Source organism: Pseudorca crassidens, chromosome 8, assembly GCF_039906515.1.
Source record: "Pseudorca crassidens isolate mPseCra1 chromosome 8, mPseCra1.hap1, whole genome shotgun sequence".
NCBI classification, from domain to species: Eukaryota; Metazoa; Chordata; class Mammalia; order Artiodactyla; family Delphinidae; genus Pseudorca; species Pseudorca crassidens.
In genome coordinates, this window is record NC_090303.1 from 66,389,516 (window position 1) to 66,411,010 (window position 21,495).

Here is a 21,495-nt window from a genome sequence, read left to right on the forward strand (position 1 = left end):
ATTGCTGGGTCATATGGTAGTTCTAATTTTAGTTCTTTAAGGAACCTCCATACTGTTCTCCACAGTGGCTGTATCAATTTACATTCTCACCAACAGTGCAAGAGGGTTCCCTTTTCTCCACACCCTCTCTAGCATTTGTTGTTTGTAGATTTTCTGATGATGCCCATTCTAACTGGTGTGAGGTGATACCTCATTGTAGTTTTGATTTGCATTTCTCTAATGATTAGTGATGTTGAGCATCCTTTCATGTGCTTCTTGGCCATCTGTATGTCTTCTTTGGAGAAATGCCTATTTAGGTCTTCTGCCCATTTTTGGATTGGGTTGTTTGTTTCTTTAATATTGAGCTGCATGAGCTATTTATATATTTGGGAGATTAATCCTTTGTCCATTGATTCATTTGCAAATATTTTCTCCCATTCTGAGAGCTGTCTTTTCGTCTTGTTTATGAAGGCATTAGACCAAACAGGATGGGGACAAGAGAGGCACAGAGCCAAAAAGGCATTCTTACTGGAGGGGATTTTAGGGAAGGATTATGTAATAGAAGACACATAGGTCTTTGTCTCTACCTCCTGCTGACTGTGCTAGTGGGTCAAGCATTAAATAAACTAGAACCGACTTGCTCATCTGAAAGTGAGGCTCTGAGTCAAGGGACAGGCAATGTTGTGGCTCTGAGCCTGACTTTTATAACCAGGCTGCTGGGTTCAAACACCATATTTATCCATGACTAGTTCTGTGACCTTGGACAAACGGCTTTACATCTTTAAAAAGGGGACCAAAAAAATGTTGTCTAACAGGGTTGCATTTATAAGAGTTCCTGCTGCAGAGACAGTATCAGATAACTTTTACTTGTCATTATTATTACTGAGCCACAGGTTGTTTTAAAGAATAAACGAGGCTGCATTTAAATGTGCTTTATAACCCATGCAGCACTGAATAATTCATGACCCGGTACGAATTATACTAGAAGCACAATGATTTTTAGAAAGAAGAAAAACATACTGCTTTTGCTTTTTCATGAAAAAATTTCCCTTTGAAATTGGGCCAGGAAAATCCCTGGCCACAGATGCTCTTGAATTCAGGTTTTCAAAGGTGGTTCAATTGAAGAGTTGTCGTTTTAGGTCCTGAGGGCCCACGTTTGGTTTGACACAGAAAATGCAATGAGGCTTTCAGCAAGGAGGGGACAGGGGTCTCGATTCAACAAGAGTTAAGCATGATGAAATGGTCGGGGGCTTGGGACCTGGCTGCATCTTAGCCTCCTTCACTTTCTTTCATGTCCGATATTTACCCTCTACTCCTCATGTCCTGATGGTCTCTGCCTCCACTTCTATTCGTGAAAAGCGAGATTGATAAATGTTCCAGGATCCAAGTCCGCACTTTGCACAGTTGGCTTGCAGGAGCTTATGTGGGCAGATGAACCAGGAAAAGTTTTTAAACTCTTGGATCCCTAAGAGGCTCTGAATGTGGGTCAGATGCACAGCCGCCTCCTCTCCTGAGATACTTTCAAAGCAGACGGGGGATGTTCAATGAGTTTAGCGTCCATGAAGCTCATGAGATGAAGGATGGAGGAACATAGGAAAAGGGCCTCTATTGTGGGTTGAACTGTGTTCACCAGAAAGAAATGTTGAAGTTCTAACCCCTGCTCCCTGTGAATGTGAACTTACTTGGAAAAAGGGTCTTTGCAGATGTTACTGAATTAAGATGAGGCCATAAGTGTGGACCCTAATCCAATATGACTGGTTGCAAAAGGAAAACCAGACACACAGGGAAGACGGCTATATAAGAAGAGGGAAGCAGAGATTGGAATGACACAGCTGCAAGCCCAGGGTTGCCAAGGATGGACGGGCACCACCAGAAGCTAAGAGGCAAGGAAGGATTCGACCCAGAGTCCCCGAGGGAAGCTCAGAGGGAGCAGAGTCTCAGAGGGAACTGGCCAACACCTTGCTTTCAGACTTCCAGCCTCCAGATGGGGAGAGAATACATTTATGTTGTTTCAAGCCACCTAGCTTGTAGTATTTTATTACAGCAGCCTTCGGAAACCAATACAGCCTCTCAGTCCAGATGTTCAGCCTGACTGTCACCTCTGGGGAGTTCTTCCCTCTAACTCCCCACCATGAGAGCCAGGCTGGACCGGAATGCACTCAAGTGCTAGGAACTGCCTATGGGAGAGTGAGAATAAAAGCAGCGGGGCCAGGGCAGACCGAGCGGTCTCTGTGAATGTCTCACAGTGAAGGAACATTATTTTGAGTCATTAAAGCGTCATCTGTACAGGTAGCATCTGCGGTCTGCCTCCTGCAATAGAATGTGAGAGCGCTAGGGAGGACACAGTCAACCAGGAACCTAGGAACATGCCACGCTGCCCCACCAGGTCTCAGGCCAAGGAGTCTGCATTTTAAAAACTTTCCAAATGGGTCTATAGCTTGAGTTTCAACATGGGGAAACTGAAGCTCAGAGACATTAAGTGGCTCAAGTCTTCAAAGTTGGCTCAAGAGGCAGCGTTGCACAAGAGTCAAGAAACTGGATGTTTCCAAAGAACAAGTGGGGTCCAATATACTTGGGGGTGTATCTTGGGTCCTCATGGCTGGGAGGAGTTACTTCTGTAAGACTCAGTTTCCTTCTCTGCAAAATGGAAATAATGATAATCCCTACTTCATGGAATTGTGAGAACTCAGTGCAGAAGTGCATTGAAAGTTCAGCATCTGGACCCCAGAACAGTGCCACACACTGCCTGGCAGCAGCCTCTGCCACAGTCGCACGGGGAGCAGCCGAGTGGAAGGTGGACCTACGCTATTTTGCCGCTTAGTCCAACATGCTTCGCAGGACTGTTCCACCTTTTAATGTTTTGGATGGTGATTACTATAACACCCAGCATAACCTCAGACTCAGAGTGCAGCTGGAGGGAGCATGGGATTTTAAACGGAGACAGGAGGGCTTGGGAACTTTGGACCGTGTCTCTGTATTAGGAATCCTGTTCATACATAGCAGAGCTAGATTTTCTAGGTAATAGGTTGGGCTCTGTGAAAAAATGGTCCTTTTCCAGCCTTGTGAGTGCCTGGTTCTAAAGATGCTCAGAGAGTCCCTGGCCAACCTTGTCTGTACCTTACACAGCAAGGAGGAGCTGTCCTGTCCCCAGGTGCGGTGCGAGCATGCCCTGAGCCACTCACAAGTCTCACTGGCAGGCAGGCTGCATTCCAGTCCGGGGCAGTAAGTCAGGCTGGAGGTTCAAAGATGCTGGTATTCAGTATATTTCCAAAATGATTTGTTCTGAGCTAATTTGTCTTCTAGTTTCTGTACAAGTCATGAGCAAGAAACACTTTCACTTTCAGAAAGATGCCTTTTAACTTGAAATTCATTTTAGTCATTAGAAAACAGGGACAACCAAAGATGCTATCCCCTGCCAGTGCTTAGGAAGGGGAACTTGTATACGTACAATTTAATCTTCTGACAGATCTTGGCCAAAAATGGGAGTGAACAAATATCAGAACCACTTCTGGAATATGTCTGGAGAGAAAAACAAAAAAAGAGTTGTTTAGTTCAAGGGATGATTTTCCAACTTCTCAAGGCCCTTCCTCTCCTCTTGGCTCCACAGTTTGGATTTCTGGACTCTTCTTTCTCCAGAATCTGGGTCATTTTAGTTAACTAAATTTACCTCTTGTTCCTGTTTCCACGCTCCATATTCATTCCACCTGTGTGCCTTTGTTCATGCCGGCTCCTCAGCCTGAAGGCTTCCCCTTCTCCCCCAGCCAGCTAGTCCCACCTTCATCTCTTTTCCACCTCTTCCCAAAAGGGTCTGGCCCATCTTGGTCCATTCTACTCAGACAACGTTCCTCTCCTCACTGCCCTCAGTGGCTTTAAAAAAGGATTTGAAAATAAAGACTGTTTTCAAATAAAATAATTCCTTCCTGTTATGAGATAAAATAAAGACTAACGGGAGAGACACTGGCTTAGGAAGAAGGAAGAAGGAAGGTCCCTTCCCTGGGGGAGGCGGGGTAGAGGAAGGAGGGGTGTATAGATGAAGCCCCTCAAAGCTTCCCGAACAAAGGGATTTCAAACAGCAGTTTCCATAAGACTCTAGCTTGTGGGATAAATTAAAAGCCCTGGCTTTTTACCAAGTAATGATTTTAGAAAGATTGCAGTTCCCTTGATGCTTTTCTCAGACAAAAGAAAAAATCAACAGGGTAGAAAATGTAAGGAACCAGCATTTATCAGCAAAGGGAGAGATAGTGCGCTTTTCAAAAGTTCGCTTCACACCACTTTGTTTCTGTGAAAGACCTAGGCTACTACCTCCTCACGAACTGAAAGAAATCCAAAGTAGTTTTTTTGCTCTCACAAAAAAAAAATGCCAAAAGCAAAAATAGGGCTCCCTGGGTGGCGCTGTGGTTGAGGGTCTGCCTGCCGATGCAGGGGACACGGGTTCGTGCCCCGGTCCGGGAGGATCCCACGTGCCGCGGAGCGGCTGGGCCCGTGAGCCATGGCCGCTGAGCCTGCGCGTCCGGAGCCTGTGCTCCGCAATGGGAGGGGCCACAACAGTGAGAGGTCCGCGTACCGCAAAAAAAAAAAAAAACAAAGTAAAAATAACGTTCATCGTTTGTTTTTCAGGAGCCAGTGGAGAGGCAGCGAGGACCCTGAACAGTGAGAGGGGCACTGCCCAGCTCCTTCCCCAGAAACCACACTGAGCATCTCAGCATCAGGCCACCATAGCTTTGAACTGTGTCTGTGAGCCTCTGTGCTTGATCTCAGTTTATTTTGTGCATCTGTTAGCAAGATGTGTCCTAAGGTAATTGCTTCTTTGCCTTAGGAAAGACTTCATAGGAATGCTTTACTTTTGGATAGCGGGGAAACCTGTAGTGATTCCCTCTAGCCCAAAAAGTTCTTCAGATGGCTGTGAGTGGTATTAACAGCATTGGTAATATTTTGACACTAGCAAAGGTGAACAGGTAACCTTTTCTGGTTATAAATGAGGTTTTTAAGGATCTTCAGGATGCCTGCCCAACTTTCTAGGATGAGGAAAAACGCTGATTAGCATGCAAGATTTGGAGACAGAAAAGACTGTCCTTGTTGTCATGCAGCTTACTGTCTAGTGGAGCATCGGGGTGAATAGCCCAGCTCTTAGCATGCTCTGTGATGTCCGTGGTGGTCCAGGCATTAATATGGCTTTCTGGGAACTGGAGGAGGAGGCAGGCAAGGACCCAGAAATCAGATAGGAGGCAGGTGGGAAGGAAGAGACAGATGCTCTATGCTTTTCAACTCCGAGTACAGCTTGCAGACTTGTTACAAATGTAATTCATGGGCTCGCCCCGATCTAGTAAATCAGAAAGTCTGGGGTAGGTCCCAGGAATCTGTGTTTTCACAGCCTCCCCGTCATTCTGATGCTCACTAAGGTTTGAGAACCACTGCTCTAGGTTCTAGCTGATGAAAGTGTGTTCACAAACCAGGAGCATTGAGTCCATCTGGGAACTTTCAGGACTAAAGTCTCTGGCCCCAGATTCAGTTGACCTGCTGAATCAGAATCTGCATTTTAACAAGGTCCCAGGTGGCTGGAGTACACACCAAAGCTGGAAAAGCACGGCCGCTGGTAGAGGGAGCTCCCTTGCAGTGCTGTGGGCACATGAGCTGGGCTGGAGTCCTGGGGGACTGCCAAACATTTCAACCTGGCTGGAGTATAAGGAACTGGGAGAACACGGTGAACCATGGAAGGAAGGAGACATTAGGACAAGCCTAGGACACTGCACTACATGCTATCTTGAGGACAGTGGGGAATCCTGGAAGGTCTTAAGCAGAGGGATCACATTTGTATTTTGGAAAGGTATCTCTGCAGGTGACATGAAGACCTCGAGGAAGCAATATGGGACAGAGAGACCTGTTGGCAGATAAGGATCCGAGACGTGATCCCGGGGTTTCTAACCTCAGCACTACTGCCATTGGGTCCTGAATAATTCTTTGTCGTGGGCTGTCCTGTGCATTGTAGGATGTTTAGCAGAATATCTGGCATCTAGCCACTATATGCCAGAAGCCCCCAAATGTCTCCAGATGTTGCCAACGTTTCCAGGAGAGGCGGAGGGAGGACAACATTGCCCCTGGTTGGGAACCACAGATGTGAGGTAGGAGGGGGAGGATGGTGGTGCAAAGGAGGGGTGTTTAGAGACCTGGTAACTGATTGAGATGAGCCGTGTAGATACACTGTAAAATAAACAACAGCGTGCAATTATACCCAACATCGGTGGCAATTTGGAAAGAGATACATTCTAAGACCCAGAGTCAGACTGCATTTGAATGTGTGAGCTACTTCTTTTAATATTTACTTTAGTCTGAAGGCCTTGGTCTAATGAACGAAATGGCAATGTAGATTTTAACACTGATGATAACCAATACATTAAAAAATTTATACAACAGCCTGATAATTACTATACAAGGGATACAATGGAATAAAATGTTATAATTGCACAGCTGTTCACTGTCAAAATTCAGCCTGAAGGCTGCAGCTGTCTTTGACATTCACTGTGCAGAAATTAGATCTAGGATGTGGGCAATAGATGATGCAACTTGTCCAGGGACCCCCAGAATTCCCTCTGTTTGATCATGCAGCCTTTTCATCACACAGTACGGGAAGGACTAACCTCTTCTTATAAACTTGCAAAGGGAACTTAGATGGACACAGAGCAACAGCACAGAGGTCCTCACTTGCACGTTTGGCAGCCCCTTCCTTTCAATTCAAACCTTACTAGATAGAGGCAGAATGTGGGCTGTTATTAACTCAGCAATGGATTTAAAACATCACATCTGACTGCATGTAATCCCATCTAAAATGAAAGTCTCAAATCCGGGCTGTCCCAGGGCACAGGAGTCAGGCAGCATCTTTATTTTGCCATCTATTTAACCAGCTTCTGCTTGCATCTGGAGCTTTCCCACCCCAGGATGTTAAATGAATACAGAACAACAAACAGGGGTTGAATAAATGGAATGAGGTGAATGGGGTAAATAGAGGGTCAAAGCGGGAGCATAACATCTCTTCTGTACACAGCCAACTTAAGATTGAATTTCTGTGTGATGAAGTGCTTTTAAACCATTGCTGTGTATTATTTTACTTGAATTTTACTTGGATTATTTTACTTGGGGCAAGTTTGAACAGCAGCAATTTTTAAAGGCTTTCCAGATGGTTCTGTTGAGTAGGTAGGTTGGAAATCAGGACCATCACGTACAGCAGTACAGGTTGTGCACTACAAGATTCTAATATTCACATAACCTGTGATGTGAATGGTGCTTCCTGAAATTCAGTACTGAGGAGGTCTGGTTGAGAGCTATTGGAATAGTGGAAGGGGTAGAAACTTGGAAGAAGCTAAATCTGGATGTAAATGATGGGTTTCTCACTTATTAGCTATGTGGAGTGAGGGAATTACTTAACCTCTCACCCTTAGTCCTCTCATCTGTAAAATAGGGTTGATAACAGAAATATGCTATCTACTTTGTAGGAGTTTTTGTGATAATTAAATAAATTGATGCCATGACTCAGGTGTTCTAAACCCTCAGATGCTAAGTGTTCTGCCAAATCCACGAAGACCCCCCGAGGAGCCTCTCGGGACCTCCTTGAGAGGCAGATCTTCTCTGGAACATTCCATTCCCTTCAGTAACACTAAACACTTCCCCAGTCTGGATTCCCCATCTGACAGGCTGTGCTGAAATGACACGCAACCTATTCTGTTTCTCTCCACATTCTGGCTAGGTCGGCAGTTACATCAACCTTCACAATGGAGTTAATTGCAGCCAATATCTTCTGAGCAGTTTTTCAAGATGCTTATTTGCATTTCCTGATTATTTTTTCCCTGATAGCTTTAATCTAGAGAGTAAATAAGTTGGAGGAGGTTTTTGAGGAGTTTTTTTTTTTTTTAATTGGTGAATTGTTCAGTTGATTTTTTTTTTTTTTTTTTTTGGCTTCTTGCAAGTCATGATTGGAATCCTGCCCCATGAATTATGCTCACAATTCTGGTGACAGAAATGAAAAATTATAAAGTCCTAATTAGTCTTTGAGTTAATGCCAAGGCAGTTTGTACTAGTGAAGTAAACGATGTCCTGAGAATAAGTTTTTAGATGCATGTTGAGAAGAATAAGAGAGAAACGGTATTATTCTCCAGTCTGTTTAGAGTTCTGAAGGTGGTGGTCAAGGGTTTCATGTGATGTTTCAGTTTCTTATTCAATAACTTAAGAAGATTAGCTGAACCAGCTATGGTTGGCCTTTAATTACTCACTGAATTAAATAATAATTGGAGATGCAGGCAGTGTGATTGATTAATCAATTGTGCAGAAATGCCACATACTGTCATGCAACATGTATCAGCCTTGTACGTCAAAACCCATGTGCCCACCACAAGTAGGGTTGCCAAATAAAATATTGTACTGGACATACTTACACTAAATAATTATTCATTATTTATTTGAAATTCAAATTTAATTGGGCATCCTCTGTTTTTATTTGTTAGGTCTGACAAACCAAGCCATGAGGAATTTTCCTCCCCTTTATTTCCATGTTGCCAAATCAATACTACTTTGAATGTATGGAATCAGGGCTAGTAGAGAGAAGCCAAGGACGAAGGCCATGCCCTCTCATCTCTGATGAATGCTTCCTTCCTGCCAGGACTGCTAGCATTAGGGAGACAGTGTTCTTTAAAGGTTTACCTTTCTGCTTCCTCTTCAACTGGGGCTGATTGGCCACCAGGGCCCAAGTCAAATACTTGACTTAATGATAACTGATTTGAACTAGGCATTCTGTTGAATAAAACTATGACTGCAAAGAGGAAAAATTAGAGGAAAAGAATAATAATGGTGATGATTTTAGCTGGCATATATAGAGTGCTTGATAAGTCCCAGGCATGATACCAGACACCCCCCACACATCAACTCTCTTAGTCCTGACATCCATGCTTTGAGAAAGGAACACTGTTATTGTCCCTACCTCACTGATAGGGAAACTGAGGCTCAGCCTAGATCACATATATAGAAAGTGGAGAAGCAGGAGCATACAGCCTCCTCCAATGCGGTCTACCGGAGGGCAGCAGTTCTCAACAGTGAGTACCAGAGGATATTTGGCAATGCCAGGAGACATTTTTGGCTGTCACGACTATTGTGGGGGTGGGTGCTGGCACCTAGCGGGTAGAGGACAGGGATGCTGCTAACATTCTACAAGGCCCAGGACGGTGCCCACAACCAGAGTTGAGAAACGCTGCTCTAGAGAGAAGAGAGGAGAAAAAAGAGGTAGGGGCTCATATTCCTATTCCAACCCAATTCATCTGTGGCGTGTTGTGTTGTGGGTTTGCGTCCGGGGTAGCCCCTGGTCTTTGGAGGTGAACGTGCCAAGGAAAATGCTGGCATTCTCCCCGTTGGTTGCTTACCAGAGTTGGGGATTTCTTGACAATCTGTCTTGCCTTCTCTAGTGTCAATTTCCACGTCTCCTATAAAAATTAAGTTAGACAATATTACAACTTGTGACTCATCTTTCCTTTCTCCGTGTTTTCCAAAGTTAGGTTTTTTTAAGTTCGTAACCTAGTAATAAAGGAATTATTCCATAAATTTCTGATAAAATAATTCACAAGAAAGCAATTTCATGTTAATAACTCTCTTTATTAAGGGATTTGCACTGTGCCAGATGCCACGCTAAGCACTTCACAAATATTATCTTATTTAATCTTCACAGCAACTCTGAGATATATGACCTTTTTACAGATGAGGAAATTAAGATGCAGAAAAGCTAAGAAGCTGTCTGAAGATCTCAGAGCCAGTGTCCGACAGAGATGCCATCTGAACCTCCGTCTTCCTGCCCGCTATGCTAAACTCAGTAACTTGCTTTTGGATCTGAAAGCCTCAGGGCAGGAGGCGGTCGACAGACAATCTGAGTGCCTTGTGCTGCAGGACAGAAGCACGGATGACAGCTGCCATTCGAGCTGACTCCACCTCTTGTTCACCTCTTCTTCTCCTGCTTTGACATCCCCATTTCTAGAGCATCCAAGGGTATCTTCTGAGTTTATGTTGCAAGTATAAAGGGTTAGCTAATTATTACCAATAACTTTTGTTGTGGAGCTCCATATCTGTGTATTTTGGGGAGGGTTGGGAGAAAAGTAACCTGGGGCAGGGGGTGGGGGAGGGGAAGTATTCGCTTCCAGCACTGCTTCCCAGAGCTTTGGTTCCCCCTCCTCAAATGTCCTGACCCTGCCATACTCCTCCTCAGGCTGTCTCCTGTGTGGCCCTAATAGAACTTGGGTGATGGTTTACATGTCTGTGTTCAAACTCCAGCTCTGCTGCTGACTAGCTGTGAATCCTTAAGCAAGTTATATTCTGAGCCCCTCAGTATCCCCAGAATTCCTTGACATATACGAAAGCCCTATTTTCATTATCTGCAATGTGGGAATTATAGCTACTGACCTCATAGGGTGCTGTGAGGATTACAGGACATCATGTCAGGCCTCTAGTCCAGGGCCTACCCTGATAGCCCCTGCTCAGTCATTGATAGTTTGATTGGAAAACTGTCTTTCAGCCCCAGCTATCCCCTCACCCAAATCAGTAGGGAAGCTGAGGTTCAGGGAGAGTGCCATAGTTCTCAGTCCAGGTAACTGGGAACGTTGTCCCTTCACCTAAGCAGAAAATACAGGTACTGGGATAGGACTTGGAGCTGGCTGGTCAGCAGGAGAGGCCTCTTGGGAGATGCTGGCCTTTTTCAGGAGTTGAGTCCCTACATGACCATTTTGCGTGTTCTTCACCCTGGGAGATGCCTTCCTCCACCATGGAGCCCCGTGTGTTCTGAAGACCTCAGCCACGTTGTGTGTACATGAGTGGAGGTGCGACTGCTCAGTGGGAGCCTGGGTTAGAGTGAATTTTCCAGGAGGTTCTTTAGGAAGGAGGGGGGCAGAGCCAGCTGCATGGACTGGCTCTGAACCCCTCTCCCTAGTGTCTGCCCCAAATCATATTCCACTTGCTCAAGTTCAAAGGACGGCAAACCACGGCTCTTGTGTCACAGGCAGCAGGCCCGCTGACAGCTAAGAGCGCACGTTAGCAACTTGAGAAAAGAAGTTGCTCTCCAGGTAGGTCTTGTGGCCAGGATGCACTTGTACAGTGTATGCTTCTTAAACCACTGAAGCACTACTGTTCCAGTTGGTGAGCAGTTGTGTCCCTGAGTGTTCCCCATCACTGCCTTGGCCATCCAGCCTCTCCTTAGGACTCCCCAGACCTCCCTGTGATCAGTCAACGTAGGGACCAATGTCACGGTACAGTCTGGTGGGCATCTTCAGACCTTGATCCAACATGGCACCCAGTGTCCATTCTGATTGGCTGACAGCAGGGCCAAGACAGTTCATCACAATCCTCATTTTTAAGACATCGATGTCTTTAACAGAAAGACTGCTTAGGAAATGGCCCCATTCAAACACTGACCTTACTGACTGCAATTTTGTCCTTTTCTGGGATTTTGATAAATCCTGGAAAATTTCCTATTGTATCAAGTAAGTATTTCTGGTAGGGTCATTATAAGACACTAGATCTAGCTGCAAATTTCTATTATGGTGTCCTTTTTGGCTGCCCTTGTTAGCTTAAAGTTCATTGTCCACAATATTGAAGGTGGAGTCCCTCTGCCTTAATTATGGGTCCCCTGCTTCTCTGCTTTGGAAATACCCCTTTGCGTTTTAAGGTCCATCTCAAGCATCTACAGGGCCTAGCACAGTTCCTGCTACACAGTAGGTGCTCAATACATACAGAAATAAAAGTAAGAGAAAACATTTATGATATTGTGCTAAGCAAGAAAAAAACAGGCTATCAGATTTTACACATACAAAAACAAATTCTGCAAAGAAATAGGCCATAACAACTATTGTTGATAACTTTTCCTTTTGGTTCTTTTCTGTGTTTTCTAAATATTCAATAATGAACACACATTCAGCAATACATGCTTTTTTTAAAAAAAGAACTCAATACATGTTGCCCTGTTTCTTACTGAAGAAGAAAATGATTTGTTCCCAGCACAGGGATGTGGTGAGGACCCTGGAGATCTGGGGGTGAACAGACACGCCTGCCCTCCCATAGCTTCTGGGCTGGCAAGGAGACACCAGGAACTAGTACAGTAAATACAGTAAATAGAAGTGAGATGAAGCAGAGAGAGGGCATTGGCAATGTCTTTTTAGGAGAGGCCACTTGGATCCCCTCGAGATAACTGATTTGATTTTAATCCAGCTCAGTTCTCAGGGGAGATCAATGTTTAGTGAGGGATAAAGACAACCAAAAAAAAAAGAAGAAGAAGAAGTGACAAGGGCTTCACCAAATGCCTTCTGATCCCTTTAGTGCTGGGCACAGTTGCTGCTTTTGGGGTCCTCCCTGGAATGCTGAGGGCAGATTTATCTGGTCTTGGCTTGACCAGAGCACCACTGTCTCCCACAGCTTAAGTGCACTAATACCAACATTAAAAAAAAAAAAATCGTAAGTGCTTTTAAAAAATGCTTTGGTAAAGCTAAATCCTATGTATTGAAAAATAGCCACTGTAGGATACAGTGGAAAGCAGATATAATAATAGACCAGCAAATTCCAGCCAAAGGCCCGACACTCCACCATCTGATAAAAAATTAGAAGCAGCGGAGCTTCTGACATTTGTCTTTGTACCTAACAGAAATGGCCTCAAAGCGCTTTTGTCCTTCTCTCTTAACTCTTCTGGGCTGCCTTCTGCTGGAGTTATTTATGTACTTACTGCCTTCAGGGGGCAGTCAAGTCCATGGGGATGGTTTCGTTCAAACCGTGCTCCATATGTAAATCAACTTACGCCATGAAATCTGGGGGAGAGGAACAGCCTGTCCTAATAAACTTCTAGAAAAGATCTGGAGTAGATCAGAGATCTTCTCCCCACCCTCAAACCCCCTCATAAATGCCTGCTCTTTGACAATAAGAAACTCACGTCTAAAATCATTTCACGCCCCAGGGGCTTTCTCCTTTGTGGAGCCTGTCACTGCTGTCAAAGTACCACGTGAACAAAAGGCACTTTCTGTAATTTTCAAATCTACTGCTGCTATAATTGATAGCAGATAACCCCATCACTAAAAATTATTCCCTGTAGAAACTCATGCCTAAAAAATTTTTCTTTATTTCCTTCACTCCTGAGCGTACCAGAATTCAATTCTTTAACATCACAGAACCTGAGAAGGCCCACTTTGTGAATGTGTCCTGTCCAATTCACCAATACTCCTGAAAAGTCGAGGGACATTGTGTTGAGTAACGGAGCATCCCCTGCACACTACATTCTCTGCCTGTTTTCCCATCGTTGTCAATACAGTGCAGTGTGCTTTGGCTGAAACATTTGAATGTTTGGGAAATGCCTTTCTACATAGTATTCCTTACCACAAAGTGGCTCAAACCCTTGAATATGCTAATATGTGCTGTGGTTCTCCCAGCAGGACATTTAGTTTACAGATTTCCCAAACTTTTAAAACTTAAAACAACAACAATTTTCTTCTCTAGCACACCTATTAGCATCTCCCAGAGTGGGAGTAAAAGCAAGGATTTTTGTGTCACACAGGTCTGAATTGAATCTGGACTGTGCCACTTATTGGCTCTGTGACTTTGGGCAAGTTATGCATCCACTCTAAGACCCAGTTACCTCATCTATAAAATAGGGATAATAGTAATTATTACTTAACACTTTCTACATTGTAGTCTTATCACAGTTTGCTGTCAATCTTCTCTCCCAAGTTATAAAACCCTTGATGAGAAGGATTATGTGTCATTCACTATTACATCCCTAATATATAATTCATGGCATGACATAGATACTTAATAAGTACTTGTGAAATGAATGAATAGAATGAATGATTACACAGAGAAATGACTGGCTGAATGAGTATTTCTTTCTCCTTTCGTTATCAATCATATGCTTACAACTGCACTTGTCCCTACGTTACATGAATTTCTACACATTTGCACAGGTGCTTGGCGTACAGAGCCAGAGCTCTCCCCCAACCGTGTGATTCTCTGCATTAAGTCATCCACACTCCATAAGAGCTACACTTGCCATTCCCCTGAGCCTAAATGACCTCATGAGTCATATTATCTGGCTTGTATTAAAATTTCAGGCATACTTCCTTCTTGGAAAATAGTGTGGCAATGGTGGGAAAGGTGCTGGAGTCCAGAGACCTGAACAACCAGCTCTGCTTGCAGATGGCCACGGTTAAATTATGTATCCTCTGAGCCTCTGCTTTCTATCTGTAAAATTGGATGGAAGGACTCAAAGACATTTGTTAAAGCTAATTTTGTTTGCTTGTCTCAATGACAGGCAAAGGGGGCAAATTGTAAGCAATGTGAAAATGAAGATAATCGCTCTCTCTCCTTGGTAACTTTTCACTGTCCACAATCTAGCGTTTAAGCCATTGTTTCTAAAGTATGAAGACCACGCTTCCATCTTCTGAAAATTACAACTTCAGAATGGAGGGTGCAACTGTAATCAGTAGTTGGAGAGAAAGTTGGGGAATAGATTGTGAGCTGGATAGAAAACTCTCCTAGTTCGAATCTGTAATGATGTTTCTGACTCACTGAGAGCAATCATCTGAGGCATAAGCAGATTCGCCATCAACAATGAGGGGCTTGGTTCTGGAAGTACTCATTTGATCCTGCAATCTGTTATGGTCAAATCTTTTCAGCTTCTCATTACTTTCTCCCTTTGATTGTAATGTTTCCTTATTCCAGTTTCAAATCCCCTTCAGAGTCTATTCAACACTCTCATGAGTGAATTGCAGAGGAAGCCATCACACAGGCTTACAGAGATATAAGCCCTCAGCCTAGGGTCTTACAGCCCAAAGAACATGGATATGTATATTGCACTTCTTTATTCAAGGACTTGGAAAATTCCAAGCACAACATGGCATGGCTCCCTAGCAGTCTACAAAAGGGGAGAGGTCGACACTTTGCGTGATCATCAGAGCACACAGCAGCATATACCCATGATGGTTTTGCTCATATAAGTTTTTATCAAATAGTGGCATGTCTGGCTGGAATTTGCTGGTTTATTATTTTATCTGCATTCCACCATAACCTACAGTGGCTATTTTCCAATGCATAGGATTTAGCTCTACCAAAGTCCAATTTGATTTTCATGTTCCCACATTTCCCAGCTTTATGACTTTAAGATACGTGGAAAAAAATGAAATCTGTTCATGTCATTTTCTTCTTCCAGAGACCAAAAAAGGAGAGAGAAAAAGAAAGAACTGTAAAAGTAACAGAAAACACCACCACTTTTGAATGCATTCCCTTATATCACTAAATGTCTCTTCTTCATACATATTTTACCGTTAGCTAAATTTCCTCCTTTTCTTCTCCTGGACCAATTCTGCACTGTGGAGCTATTAGTATCATGAGTACATGATACATGATACATGCTTTTTATCCTTTTCTATAGGAAACACCTATTAAAAAAAAAGTCTTATTTTAAATAACACTATTCCCACCCCACAACTTTTCCTGATATAATTCACTGATTTTACTCTAACCACCGCCACTGCCATCATCACTACATACTTACAGAGGTTCTTCTATGTATCAAGTTCTCTATCAGGCACTGTATATACCATACACCTACTCAGCAAGGTAGGAATGAACAGTTCTTAACCTTACTTTATAGTTGAGCAGTCCACAACCCAGTACTATTTAAGTGAATTGTCCAAGGCCTCACGATGAATTTTGTTTCATTTTGACAGTTTCTTCCCTAGTACCTGGGCATGTGCCCAAGTTCTCCATGGCTGGACTCCATGGGTTTTTCTTATTATTTGATATTGTCCTACTCTTTAAACACATGATTTCTGGCAAATAACTGAGTTCGTCAGATAGTGGGTGTGGTTCAGTCATTGGGTTGTCTTGGGTCAAGTACTTTGTAACACGCTATTCTAATTTTTTACTGTTATTCTATTTGTGTTCAGGTTCCTAGATCAGTCTTGCCTTATGTTACACAATTAATCCATTTCTTCATCTTAGTTTCCTACTTTTGCCATAACAAATTACCACAAATTTGGTAGCTTAAAAACAACACAAATTTATTCTTTTTTTTTTTTGGCCATGTCACTCAGCCTGTGGGATCTTTAGTTCCCTGAGCAGAGATCGAACCCGTGCCCTCTGCAGTGGAAGCACGGAGTCTTAACCACTGGACCACCCGGGAAGTCCCCACAAATTTATTCTTTTATAGCTCTGGAGGCCAGAAATCCTAAATGAGTCTTAGGAGGCTAAAATCATGTGTCAGCAGGGCTGGTTCCTTCTGTACTTTCCAGGGGGAGAATCTGTTTCTTGCCTCTTCGGTTTCTAGCAGCCGCACCCATTCCTTGGCTGATGGCCTCATCACTCTGACCAATACGTCTGTTGTCACATTTTCTTCTCCCATGCTGAACCTCCTGCCTTTCTCTTATAAGGACCCTTGTGATTACACTGGGCTCGTCCAGATGATTCAGGATAATCTCTCCATCTATAGAACCTTAACTTAATCATGCTTGCAAAGTCTTTTTTGCCATGTAAGGCAACATTCACAGATTCTGAGGACTAGAATGTGGACCTCTTTGGGGAGGCCATTATTCTGTATACAATACTGCTCACTGAACAAATATTTATTGAGCAATTAATATATGCAGTGAAATGTGCCGGGCTCTGGGGAAGTCACAGGGAACTTGAGAAATAAATCAGCCAGATTATCTGCTTTCATGGAACTTACATGTTAACAGACGGGGCAGACATTAAATAATAATGTTACAGTTATTTATCTTATTGTACAACCGTTTAATTACAACTGGGATAAGTTCTGGAAGCATGGAATGCCATGAAAGAAGAGGAATCCTAGAGGACCTAACTTAACTTGGGGCATCAAGGAAAACTTCTTAGAAGAAATAAATGACTTCTGATCTGAGCTCAGATGTGGGTGATTAATTAGGTAAGATATCTTTTAGATACCTTAGGTAAGTATCTTTTAGAACTTTTCAAATTCAATAGGGTCATTAGCTTTTCTTGAGCTAAGGGAAGATAGCATATTCTCAAGAGATATATAGTTGTCATTATTTTTTAACTTCTCAAAAGAAGGCAAGAAACATTTCCAAATTTGAATACCATCTAAGTAGGTACCTTCCTTGGAGTTATCTGATTTCTTCTACTTATCAGAAGTCAAGGATAACTTAACATTTGCATTGTTAGTACTATCCACTGAAGATTCTTGGGATTGCTAAGAGCTTAATGACCCCCAAATAAGACTTTAAATAAGTCTGAGTAGATACATTCTCCAAGATTCCAAATATAGACTTAAACCAATATACGGCTTGGAATGTTTGTCAAATCCTTTGAAATGCTGGGGGAAATTATTGAATAGCAGACTATACATCCAAGTATGGCGTTAAATGTTGTTCTAAGTTCTGTTAGAGTTTTAAACCTTCAAGTCTTCAGAGAGCAATTTAATTTAGTGGTCTCTGATACTTACAGCCTTTCTCCTTCTGTGATAATTTCTTGTCTAATGAACTTCAGAGAGTTTTGCAGAATACATAAGAGGTAGATGGAATCTCATTTAGTTTTCACTTTTTTAATTATGAGAAAAGGATCATCATATCCCCCCGTCATTTTTGGCCCCTTGATCTTCTTCTTCTATAGACCAATTTTTTTTGCAGCCTTTGCTCTGGTTTTTCTTTTTGATTTTGTAAGAGCTCTTTGAATCATGGAGAAAATAATTTGTAGTATGGCATATTACAAAAACATTTCCCAGTTTGCCATTTGTCTTTTGACTTTGTGTATGCCAGGCTTTTATAAGTTAGATGTATTCATATTTCCCTTTGTGACTTTGGGCAAATTATGAATAAAATTGCTCAGGTTTTTCTTGTTTTATGGTTCCATTCTTTATGATTCAACCTTTAATTTATTTGGGATGTGTTTTGCCATAAGGAATAGATAAACACCTAGCTTAAATTTTATTCCCCAGATGGCTAGTCTTTAATCCCACCCATTTACTGAATAAACCAGTATTTTGCCACTGATCTGAAAGGCTATCTTTTTTAATCAAAAACAAGAATCTCAACTGCATTGGGGTTTATTTTTAGATACTATATTCTGTTCCAGTTTAAGCTTTTAAGCTGACTTTTTCGCATCTAGATGGCTATATTCCCCTGTAATTTATCTCACTGCTCATAATTTCCTGAGCTGCTTAAAGAGGAACCTTAGAAATATTGTCAAGTAAACAACTCCACAACCAACAATTTACTTGAATTTTGATTTCTCATGTATAAAATTGGGATAATGGAATAACTTTGCAATTGTGTGGGAGGATTTTAGATGATGTATGATAAGTACTCAGTCCAGCTTCGGGTATGTTATAGCCACTCAGATTGTGGTTGTCAATTGCCTTTTGTTTTTCAGCCCCTAATGTGTACCTATCATACAACAGGGGCTTAGTAAATGCATATTATGAGACTAAGAGAATGACTGTCCGTGCCTTGAAAGCCTGTCAGGTTTAGCCAAGGCTCTTCTCACCTTAGTATCATTTCTGGCCTCAGTTATCAGAGAGATGGTTGTCTTCCAGACACAGCTATGAGTTTATTAAGTGAGGTAATTTGGAAAACTTTATTAAGTCTTCCAGAATATCAAGGTACACAAAAAATGTTCCAAAGCTGTAGGTTCTTCTTTTTTTTTTTTTTTTTTTTTTTTTTTGCGGTACGCGGGCCTCTCACTGTTGCAGCCTCTCCCGTTACGGAGCACAGGCTCCGGACGCGCAGGCTCAGCGGCCATGGCTCACGGGCCCAGCCGCTCCGTGGCGTGTGGGATCCTCCCAGACCGGGGCACGAACCTGTGTCCCCTGCATCGGCAGGCGGACTCTCAACCACTGCGCCACCAGGGAGGCCCTGTAGGTTATTCTTTCTTGGATGTTTGTTCCCTTCAAAAATAACATTTGATTTTCTAATGATTTGCCAAGTCACAGTTGAAGAATAGCTATCATTCAAGAAGGAAATTTCCTTAACCTAAAACTCTGACGATCACACAAATGCCTTCTTTCTTATTTAATAATTTGTTTTCTCGTAGGCCTGGATTTGTGAGAAAACACTCACGTACTATACAGAGTTAGGATGGAGAACAGGAGAAGAGCAAATACAAGCTGGGTAGGTTGACCAGACAACTGAAGGAGAAGAGAAGCTTAATTTTTTCTATTTAGTTCAGGTTTTGAGCTACTATTTTGCTAGAGTTGTCCATGGTAGTAACCTTGGAGGCTCCAATGTAACCATGATGACAGAGGAAGAAATTTCCTTTCCTTGTTTGTCACAGAGATTCTGTTAAACTGAGAACACTTAACCATTTTTATTTTCTATGTACCTGCCACAAAAAAAGCCAAGTCATAACACAGATAGGTTAAAGAAATTTACCCAAACACACACACACACACACACACACACACACACACACACACACACTGTTAAACAAAATGGAGCTCGGGGTCAGAGATTACTTTTCTTGAACAAGAACAAAGGAATAATTGATGGTTACTAGAGAACAGTTTGGTTTTAAACAGAGGAGATGCTAAACTCCAATCCTCTTGCCAATTCGACCTCACTGCTCATTCATTAATTCATTTTATTAAAAAAAATCACCATTTATTGAACATATACTTGATTCCAAGAACTGTGGTAGCCTCTGAGAATATGCCTCCCAAACTATTCAAGTTTGAGGCTCCTATTATAATGAACTCTAGGCTGTCTCAATAGGGGAATAATGCAGAGATGCATTTCTGGGAGATAACTATGGCCTTGGTCAGAGTGGAGAACTGGAAAGGACAGAGTGGATGCCCATGATGAATCATCTGCAAGATTAGTGGCAGGAAAGGCCCAAGTCTAGATAGATGGATCAAGACATCTTTTTTTTTTAATTAAAAAATACTTTATTGTTAAAAAAATGGGATCAAGACATCTTAAGGCTTAGGTTGGGTCTGTAAAAAAGATAAAGAAGAAGATGCTCTGGGAGTACAGACTCCAGCGAGTGATGGGAAGGAATGTAGAGAGAAGGGTATTACGAAGGCATTACTGTCCTATTTTATAGAAAGAACTGGGTTCAAATGTAAGCCCATTCATTCAATACACATTTATTGTGCACAGGTAGTGTGCCAGCCTCCTATATGCATACCAGGCAGTGGCGAGAGAGACCGGGCTCAGGTATAGTCCCAGCTTTACAACTCGTAGTCCAGCAGTCAGTCTCATAGAGCCAGACACTTAAACTAATGACTAAAATGCAACACCGAAAGTGCAATGATAGCTGTTAGGACACGATATCTTGGGGACAATGAGGAAGGGAGTCTAATCCTCACTGGAGTGGGAGCATAAGTGTCAGATGGTTTCTAGCAGAAGGTGACAACTGATCTGGGTCTTAAAGGATGACTCAGGGAAAGGGTATATTATAAGTACAGGGGGAAATAGAGCAAGGCTGGGAGGTGAGACCCAGCAGGATGTGATGGAAATGATAAGAAGTGTTGAGCTGCTGGAGAGAAGTAGATAAGTCAGTTTCTCCAAGAACAAGGCTGGGTAGGTAGGGACAGGCTAACTAATGGAACTCAGACTTCGTCCTGACCTTGATGGATGGCTCTGAGGGATTTAAGCAGGAAAGGGAACACAGTCTGATTTGCGTTTGGAAACATCACTTTGGTGCCTGGATTTGAGGATTCCAAGGCTGGAGGTAGAGATATCAGTTACAACGTTGTCGCAGTACTCCGTCCTAGAAATGAAAAGCCCCTGCATTAGGCGGGTGGAATTGAGGATGGAGAAGGGGAATAGACTAGAAAGAACCATTTAGGTGGGTGAAAGGTGGTTTCAAAACTGAGATATGGAATATGGGAGGGATAGCTGATGTGTGGAAAAGACGATAGTCCGGTTTCTGACATGTTATGTTCAAGGCGTCTTTGGGACCTACAAATGAGGATATTTATCTGGAAGCTGTGTGCACTGGCAGAAGCTCTGAGGAAAGTCTTGGGCTTCACTTGTGAGGCTTACAAGAGCAAACATTCTGTATGTTTATAATGATGAGTCACTATTCTAAGAATTTCCACACATATTAATTTATGTAATCCTCACACTAGCCCTTGGAGGTAGGCTCTACTGTATTCCCCATTTAACATATGAAGAAACACAAGGAAGTTAGGTGATGTATCTCAAATCACTCAGCAAGTACACGGTGGAGCCAGGGTCACTGACGCCCTCAGGCTGGCATCTGAACCTCTGTGCTTAGCCACCAGGCTGTCCTGCCTCTAATCACTCAGGGAGAAAGCCCAGAGTGAGCAGAGTCTTGGCTGGGTGGGTTCTGGTGCTTAGGAAGGGAAGGGTAACCCTCAAAGGGACAGAGTAGTGCAAAGAGAACCAGGAAAGGGCAGAGGAGTTTCTCGGGAAGGGAGTGGCAAGCAGTGTCAAATGCAGCAGATGATGGGTAAGAAGGTTTTTGGATTTGATGTTTAGGAGGTCATTGGTGGCCTTAAGGAGAGGTGTTTCATTAGAGTGA

General features: G+C 42.8%; 1 protein-coding gene across 4 annotated transcripts in view; it reads right to left on the bottom strand.

Moving 5' to 3' along the window:
* AOAH (acyloxyacyl hydrolase) overlaps window positions 1–21,495 on the bottom strand; it is a 173,772-nt gene that overhangs the window by 110,916 nt on the left and 41,361 nt on the right. For all 4 annotated transcript variants that reach the window (XM_067746725.1, XM_067746726.1, XM_067746724.1 and 1 more), the window contains 2 exons: window positions 9,381–9,440; window positions 3,428–3,498 (listed from right to left, as the gene is read on the bottom strand). In XM_067746725.1, the coding sequence (XP_067602826.1) occupies window positions 3,428–3,498; window positions 9,381–9,440 (131 nt within the window). The remainder of the gene's footprint in view (window positions 1–3,427; window positions 3,499–9,380; window positions 9,441–21,495) is intronic.